General features: G+C 41.2%; 1 protein-coding gene across 2 annotated transcripts in view; it reads left to right on the forward strand.

Annotated features, from left to right (window-relative positions):
- NEMP1 (nuclear envelope integral membrane protein 1) overlaps positions 1 to 9,035 on the forward strand; it is a 22,223-nt gene that overhangs the window by 9,741 nt on the left and 3,447 nt on the right. The window contains exons 3-6 of one of the 2 annotated variants that reach the window (XM_008065236.2): positions 864 to 1,080; positions 2,736 to 2,808; positions 7,922 to 8,015; positions 8,471 to 8,585. In XM_008065236.2, the coding sequence (XP_008063427.1) occupies positions 864 to 1,080; positions 2,736 to 2,808; positions 7,922 to 8,015; positions 8,471 to 8,585 (499 nt within the window). The remainder of the gene's footprint in view (positions 1 to 863; positions 1,081 to 2,735; positions 2,809 to 7,921; positions 8,016 to 8,470; positions 8,586 to 9,035) is intronic. The other variant, XM_008065235.2, reaches the window with a different exon arrangement.

The raw sequence follows: 9,035 nt of genomic DNA on the forward strand, positions 1-9,035 counted from the left end.
CCCCCCCCCCCCCCCCCCCCCCCCCCCCCCTTTCTTTGTAAAGGCCTTATGCCTTCTTTGGGCTGGAAACTGTTATGTGCCTGTCAGGATATGGACTCTTTTGCTTTGCTGCTTCTGTTCTATTTTCATTCTATACGAGATGTTTCATAAACCCCCTGAACTGAAGTTCCCTTTGGCAGAATGACTTTGGTCTCAATTATTTCCTAACACTGTTAAGTTACCTGGCAAGCAAGAGTGTCTGTCTGTAATATTGATTGAACAAAATGAGTCCTTTTGGAAATGCTGTTGTTATAGTTACTGAGAAGGCATATGTTGTTCACATCAAAGACATAATGGTTGGTTTATGGGATTTTTTTTATAAAAAATCCTTTTTTTAATTGATATAAAAATCATACTCCATCTGGGGCACATGATAACCAATTTTACCCATAATCAGTGACTTGTGACAATGGGCTGAACCTCTCAGCCTGTCGTTATAGAAAACAGTTCATTTTTTCTGGGACTGTTTATGTCTGGCAATTTTCTTATTATTCTAGACTCTTGCTTTGTATAATCTCTAATAAGTAGCTGTTTTGATAACTCTTTTAGCTTGGAAGTCTTTTTTCACCCTGTGTTCTGACCTAATAGTAGATTCAGATCACATTAACAAGAAGACATTCTAACAGCTGTTTCTCTGTAACATGTGTTATTTGCCTAATTATGTTTTAGCCACTGCAGCTCTGTATTTCTGATAAGCCTTCTGGAAAACCGGTGCCATTTCTGATGTAGCTATTTACTCTGAGTGTTTTTTTTAAAAATTGTTTTTGTGAAAAATTAAAATTCCTACTTCTTTCTTTCTCATCCTGATTTTACTTGTGTTACAGATCCGGGTAAATAGTTCCAAATTGGTTCGAGTCATCCAGGTGGAGAATGAGGCGAAACTGAAGGAGCTAGAGCAGTTTAGTATCTGGAACTTTTTTTCCTCCTTTTTAAAAGAGAAATTGAATGACACCTATGTTAACGTGGGTCTATACAGCACAAAAACCTGCCTCAAAGTTGAGATTATAGAGGACACCAAGTACAGTGTCATTGTGATCCGGAGTAAGTCTCACCTCTGTTTTTCTGGTGGATTCTATAGTGAGAAGGGACTGAGTTTTGGAGGGTATAATCACTGAGAGAGAAGAGTCAGCCCAAGACAATCCCATTGGTTCTGATTATAACCTTCTGTACACCACTGGTCAAAACAGTTCATGGAGACTCCACCCCACATCGGACTCTTTCAGCCTAGAATCAGGGCTCCACCTCAGGAAATTCTGGGTTCCTCCTTACCTAGAATTGTGAAGACTTGCGTTCTTTTTTTGGGTTGGAGTCTCACTCTGTCACCCAGACTGGAGTGCAGTGGCCGCTCCCGGCCACTGCAGCCTCTACCTGCTGGGTTACGGTGATCCTTCCGCCTCAGCCTTCCAAGTAGCTGGAACTACAGGCGCGCGCCACCACGCCTGGCTCATTTTTTGATTTATTGTAGAGATGAGGTCTCACCAAGTTGCTGGGCGGGTCTCAAACCCGCGGGCTCAGGCAATCCACTCACCTCAGCCTCCCAAGGCGTGGGATTACAGGCTGAGCCACCGAGCCCGGCAAGACTTGCATTCTTAATATAGTGTACTACTGGTGGCCCTGAGTTGATATGCCAAGTACTCTTAGAGTAAATCAGATAGATGTGTTCCTGCCTTCTGGATATTTCTAGACAAAAGTAGCTGTCTGATGTGTATAGGCCTACATTTGAAGACGTGAGGGGTTAAACAATAAAAATTGAAGAAAGGTAAAATTGAATATTCAAACTTCACAAGTAAAAGGGGTATTTGTGGAACCATAAATAAAGACAACTGAAGTTGTCTTATTCAGTGGAACTTGGAGAAGCTTTCTCCTCTCTGAAGGAGTCTGAAGAAAGTTTTAGAGAAGGTGGATTCTGTTGAATTGTCTGCCTTTGTTTTCTTTGGTTACTACCCAGGTCCTGGAATGTTGTGAGTAATGGATAGTTTCTAGGTTTTTTATGAAATAGCTTGTGTCCTTCCAGTTGTCCTAGAGAGCCATAGTTCTTTGGTTGTATAGGATTGGCCTGTTTTTTGGTGTTCTTCTACGTTTACTGATCCCTCTGTCTGTCCTGTCTGGGTTTCCCCTAGACTTAGAGCTCTTGAATGTGAATGCCGTGGGAGTATCTGGTATGCTACTGAGGTGCCTCTGCTTGGGCCCCTGGTCCTGTGTGAGACGTGTTTGTGTGTAGGCTTTTCCAGCACAGTGCTGTGTAGCAAAGGGAAGTAGGTGGTATTGTTGGGCACGAAAAGAGCCAGTTAGAGAAACGACACAAGGCCCTGACCCAAAGTTCTAGGCATATCTGCTGAATTCCGAGTGATTTAAGGCTTGAAAACCAGAGAGGTAGAGACCCCTTGTGGTGATTGCATGAAGTGCTGATGACGCTATGTCTAACTTTGTCCAAAGCAAAGCTTAGTTTCTTCCTTTTTAGCGTTAGCATAGATGGCCAAAATAAAAATAACATCTTCAGGCAAGTACAAGTTAGACAGAGACCTGGTTATACTCTGGAAGGGTGCCCAGGTTTTGTGTGGAATTTGTAACACTGTTAGGTGGGCTGTTGCATTTATTTTACTATAGCTGACCAATAATGCTAACATTGCCTTTTATTTTATAATATCTTAAACTGTTTTGTTTCCTTATTACACAAAAATCTTTATTTATTTCAGGATTTGACCCCAGACTCTTCTTTATTTTCCTCCTTGGACTTATGCTATTTTTTTGTGGAGACTTACTGAGCAGGTAGGTTCCAAGACTAGTTACTTATACAGAATGACAAGACTCATAACCACCCTGTTTGACTTTACCATAAAAACTATAAGTACTGCCATTGCCTCTTAGCCATTGCTTGCGTTGATTTTTTTTTTTTTTTTTTTTTTTTGAGTCAGAGTCTCACTCTACTGCCCAGGCTACAATGCAGTGGCACACTGATAGCTGTTGCAGCCTCGATCTGCTGGGCTCAGGTGATCCTTCCGCCTTAGCCTTTCTTTCTTTTTTTTTTTTTTTGAGTTGAGTCTCACTCTGTCACCCAGACTGGAGTGCAGTGGCTGCTCCCGGCCACCACAGCCTCAACCTGCTGGGCTCCGGCGATCCTTCCGCCTCAGCCTTTCAAGTAGCTGGAACTACAGGCGCGCACTACCATGCCCGGCTAATTTTTTATTTATTGTAGAGATGAAGTCTTGCCAAGTTGCCTAGGCGGGTCTCGAACCCGCAGGCTCAGGCAATCCACTCATCTCAGCCTCCCAAAGTGCTGGGATTATAGCCATGAGCCATTGCGCCCAGCCCCTGCTAGGAATTTTTTTTTAAATGGCTTTAATATGTATTATGATTTTATTTGAATAATATGGGCAGTAATGAAATTCCTCATTAGATCAACTCATCATTAGATTGATAGGAGTTAATCAATTCTATGAAATTGACCCTTACCACCCCTTTCTACTGTTAGAAGTAACGTGTTACAGTCTCAACACATGATTTACAGAGCCATATGTTAATGAGTTTCCTGTGTTTAGATATAAATAGACAGACATCAACTAATTATTCATTTCCTTTCTTTAGTAACTTATTAGCTAAGATAGGTGAGGCTGACATGTACAATATAAAGAAAACATATAGATAACTAAACAAACATTGAATGAAGGTAAAAATCAACATTCAGTTGTACATTAAAAAAAGTGTGTTTATGGGGTAGTGAATGAAAGATTAGCAGTAGGAGTTTGAAGTTGGGCTGGAGAAGGGTTGGCGAATGTTTTTCTTTATTTTGGGGATCCTGAGAGAAACTCAAAGTGAGAGGAATGACAGAGCGAGTCTGGAAAGGGAGCACGTGCTGTCTGTTCTCGGCCCCATGAAAGATTGATTTAGCCTTCTAGATAATCAGTTCCAGTTTCCAGACTCCATTTGGGCACTTTCTTGCTTCTTCCTTCTCCCCAGAGAAGCTGTGCTGCTCCTCAGAATAAAGATTCTTATTAAAAATTGGGTTAGAAAAGATGACAGGGATGGGAATGGGAAATTACGCAGAGGTTTATTATTGGGATTTATTTGAGCAGACCTCATTGATACTAATTTTCATAATCTGGCAGTAACTACATAGACTCAATCTCTGCAGTTCCCTGACCGCAGGTGTTGGGCAAATACAGGTACACCTTACTTTATTGTGCTTTGCAGACAACTGTGTTTTTTCTTTTACAAATTGAGAGTTAGTGGTAACCCTGTGTTGAGCAAGTCTATTGGCACCAGTTTTCCTACAGCATGTGCTTACTTCAAGTTACATTTTGGTAATCCTTGGAATATTTCAAACTTTTTCATACGATTATATTTGTTATAATCTGTGATCAGTGATCTTTGATACTATGTAGTGTTTTGGGGTACTATGAGCCCCATGTAAGATAGCAAATTTAATAAATGTCATGTGAATGCTGATGGCTTCACCAACTGGCCATTCCGTCATCTCTGCTTCTTTCCTTGAATCTACCTGTTCCTTGAAACATTACAATATTGAAGTTAAGCCAATTAATAACCCTATAATGACCTCAGAGTGTTCAAGTGAATAGGAAGAGCCACACATCTCTTACTTTAAATCCAAAGCTAGAAATGATTAAGCTTAGTGAAGAAGGCTCATTGAACACTGAGATAGGCTGAAAGCTAGGCCTCTTGTGCCAGTCAAGCTATACATGCAAAGGAAAAGTTCTTGAAGGAAATTAAAAGTGCTACTCCAAGAAAACAAAACAGCTTTATTGCTGATGTGGAGAACATTTTAGTTGTCTGTTGAGATCAAACCAGCCACAACTTCCCTTAAACCAAAGCCTAATCCAGCGCAAGGCCCTAGTCCTCTTTAATTCTGTGAAGACTTGGAGAGGTGAGGAAGCTGCAGAAGAAAAGGTTGCAGCTAGCAGAGGTCGGTTCATGAAGTTGTGGGAAAGAAGCCCTCTCCATAACACCAAAGTGCAAGGTGAAGCAGCGAGGGCTGATAGAGAAGATACAGAAGGTTATTTATTTATGTATTTATTTATTTATTTTTTGAGTTGGGGTCTCACTCTGTCGCCCAGACTGGAGTGCAGTGGCCAGTCCCAGCCACCACAGCCTTGACCTGCTGGGCTCCGGCGATCCTTCTGCCTCAGCCTTCCAAGTAGCTGGAACTACAGGCGTGCGCTACCATACCTGGCTAGTTTTTTTGATTTATTGTTAGAGATGAGGTCTTACCAAGTTGCCCAGGCGGGTCTCGAACCCATAGGCTCAGCCAATCCACTCACCTCAGCCTCCCAAGGCGCGGGATCACAGGCTGAGCCACCAAGCCCGGCTCAGAAGGTAGATAGAAGATCTAAAATAGAAGATCTAAGCCGGGCTCAGTGGCTCAGCCTGTAATCCAGCGCCTTTGGGAGACTGAGGTGAGTGGATTGCCTGGGCCCACGGGTTTGAGACCCGCCTGGGCAGCGAGACCTCTACAATAAATCAAAAAATCAGCTGGGCGTGGTAGCGCATGCCTGTAATTCTGGCTACTCGGAAGGCTGAGGTGGAAGGATCGCCAGAGTCCAGCAGGCGAGGCTGCGGTGGCCGGGAGCAGCGGCCACTGCACTCCAGTCTGAGCGACTGAGTGAGACTCCAACTCAAAAAAAAAGATCTAGTTAAGATCATTGATGAAAGTAGCTATGCTTTAAACAGATTTTCAGGGTAGACAAGACAGTCTTCTATTGGAAGAAGATGCCATCTAGGACTTTCGTAGCTAGAGGTGACATCAGTGTCTGGCTTCAAAGGCCAGACTGACTTTCTTGTTAGGGGCTAATGCAGGTGGTATAGCTCTAAGTTGAAGCCAGTGCTCATTTACCATTCTAAGAATCCTGCAGCCCTTAAGAATTATGCTAAATCTACTCTGCCTATACTCTATAAATGGAACAACAAAGCCTGGATGACAGTACATGTGTTGACAGCAGAGATTCCTGAATATTTTAAGCCCACTGTTGAAACCTGCTGCTCAGAAAAAAAGATTCTTTTCAAAATATTAATGCTCATTGACAATGCATCTGGTCACCCAAGAGCTCTAATGGAAACGTATAAGGCGATTAATGTCTCCATACTTATTAACACAACATTCCTTCTGTAGCTCATGGATCAAGGAGTCACTTCAACTTTCAAGTCTTAATTATTTAAGAAATACATTTCATAAGGCTATAGCTGGCTAGGTGCGGTGGCTCATGCCTGTAATCCCAGCTCTTTGGGAGGCTGAGGTGAAAGGATCGTCTGAGCCCAAGGGCTCCAGACCAGCCTCGGCAACATGGTGAGACCTCATCTCTACAATAAAAAGTTAGCCAGGCATCATGCCACAATCCTGTAGTCCTTCTTACTTGGGAGGCTGAGGCAGAAGGATCACTGAGCCCAGCAGGTAGGTCAAGGCTGGGGTAGCCATGGTTGTGCTACTGGATTCCAGTCTGGGTGACAGAGGGAGACTCCAACTCAAAAAAAAAGAAAAAGAAAAAAGGCTATAGCTGCCATACATAGTGATCCCCCTGATGGATCCAGGCAAACTAAATTGAAAACCTTCTGGAAAGGGTTAACCATTCTAGATGCCATTAAGAACATTCATGATTTGTGGTAGAAAGTCAAAGTATCAACATTAACAGGAGTTTAGAAGAAGCTGATTTTAACCCCCATGAATGACTTTGAGGGGTTTAAGAAATACATTTCATAAGACTATAGCTTAAGACTCTGTGAAGGAAATAACTACTGATGTGGTGGAAATAGCAAGGGAACTAGAGTTAGAAGTGGAGACTGAAGATGGGACTGAATTAATATAATTTCATGGTGAGACTTGAATGGATAAGGAGTTGCTTCACATGAGTAGGCAGAGAAATTGGTTTCTTGAGATGGAAACTTCTGGTGAAAATCCTGTGAACATTGTTTAAATGACAAGGATTTAAAATGGTACGTGAACTTAGTTGAACAAACAGTGGGGAGGGTTTGAGAATATTGACTTCAATATTGAAAGAAGGTCTACTGTGGGTAGAAGCTGTCAAACAGCATTGCATGGTATAGAGAAGTCTCTCATTAGAGGAAGAGTCTGTCTATGCAGAAAACTTCATTGTTGTCTTATTTTAAGAAATTGCAACAGCCACCCTAGCTTTCAGCAACCACTACCCTGATCAGTCAGCAGTCATCAACATCAAGGCAGGACCCTGTACCAGCAAAAAGATTATGATTTGCTGAAGGCTCAGTGATTGTTAGCTTTTTTTTTTTTTTTTTAGCAATAAAGTATTTTATTTATTTATTTAGCAATAAAATTTCTTTGTTTTTGAGTCAGAATCTCACTGTCACCCAGGCTGGAATACAGTGGCATGCTCACAGCCACTGCAGCCTCAACCTGCTGGGCTCAGGTGATCCTTCTGCCTCAGCCTTCCAAGAAGCTGGAACCACAGGCATGCGCCACCATGTCCAGCTCATTTTTCGGTTTATTGTAGAGACGAGGTCTCGCCATGTTGCTCAGGCTGGTCTCTTGCCTTTGCCTCCCAAAGTGCTAGGATTATTAGTCGTGAGCCACCGTGCTGGCCAGCAATAAAGTATTTTAGGTTAAGGTATATACATTGTTTTTTAGACATGATACTATTTACAATTAATAGAGTATAGTATAGTGTCAACATTACTTTTGTATATACTGGGAAAACAAAATATTCGTGTTACTTGCTTTATTGCAATATTTTTTTTATTGCAGTGGTCTGGCCAAACTTGAGATATCTCTAATGTATGCTTGTGCCTGCTCTAAGTTTGTACCTTTGAAAAATCTTTTGGCTAGGTTGGTTGCCCTAGTTTCAACAATGCTATGTGTGAAGTATATACATATAGTCTTGAAATCATTTTCTCTCTGCAGAAGTCAAATTTTCTACTATTCCACTGGAATGAGTGTGGGAATTGTGGCCTCTCTACTAATCATCATTTTTATACTCTCTAAGTTTATGCCCAAGGTAAGTAGTAGAATCCTCATACGCAGTTAGGATGGGCTTGGATAGCTGAAGGGCTGTTTTCCTGAGTGATCTTAGAACACTGACAGTTTGTGTTGATGGCTGATGAGTCAATGTCCTACTCTTTCCTTGATTTGGAAAGGTACTTTCCACAATGAAGCTTGGAGGCTCATTACACACACATTCTTTTATTTAAAATCCTGTGTTTAGTGGGGAATTAAAGTCTCTTTTCTGTTTTTTAATTATGCAGCTAGCCTTTTAAGTCATTTAGCGTCTCATTTTCCCAGTGTTCCTTGAAGACTGTACCATTTTAAATATAAAGGACATCTTTTTAAGAGATGTGGTTTTTGTGCATTTTGAGTAGGTTGAATTTTAAAAAAATCATAGTTCCATTTTGCTTCTTTATGCATGGAAAGCCTGTTGTAACTTTTTGCTTTCACTTCTACTCTCTCTCTTAGAAAAGTCCCATTTACGTCATCCTGGTGGGAGGCTGGTCTTTTTCTCTGTACCTCATTCAACTAGTTTTTAAAAATTTACAAGAGATCTGGAGGTGTTACTGGCAGTATCTTTTAAGTAAGTGTTGTTGGTTTTGCATTCCTTTTTGTATGTTTATAGGCTAAGTTAACTAATAATGCAAAGATGTTGGCTGCTAACAGGAGTGAATAGTTCATGTCATTTTATAACTTTTAAAACCATAGTTTTCACTTATTTCTAACCCTTACAATTCATTACACCTTTTGCAGAATTAGAGCAGTGCTGCTAAGGAGAAGACATAAAATTTTTCATATCTATAAGTGCGCCTCTCTTTGTACAATAAGTATTTTTTAAGTGCACCTCTCTTTATACAATAAGTATTTTTTCTGAAAAGCTGAACATTAACTATATTAATATAATCATATTTTAAATACAATTGGGACTTTAGGTAAAGAACTCTTCAGTGAGTTTTATTTAAAAAGTAAGAATCCAGCCGGGCTCGGTGGCTAAGCCTGTAATCCCGCGCCTTTGGGAGGCTGAGGTGAGTGG

This window comes from Carlito syrichta, unplaced genomic scaffold (genome assembly GCF_000164805.1).
Source record: "Carlito syrichta isolate Samal-C Ts95f unplaced genomic scaffold, Tarsius_syrichta-2.0.1 Scaffold308194, whole genome shotgun sequence".
Classification (NCBI taxonomy): domain Eukaryota; kingdom Metazoa; phylum Chordata; class Mammalia; order Primates; family Tarsiidae; genus Carlito; species Carlito syrichta.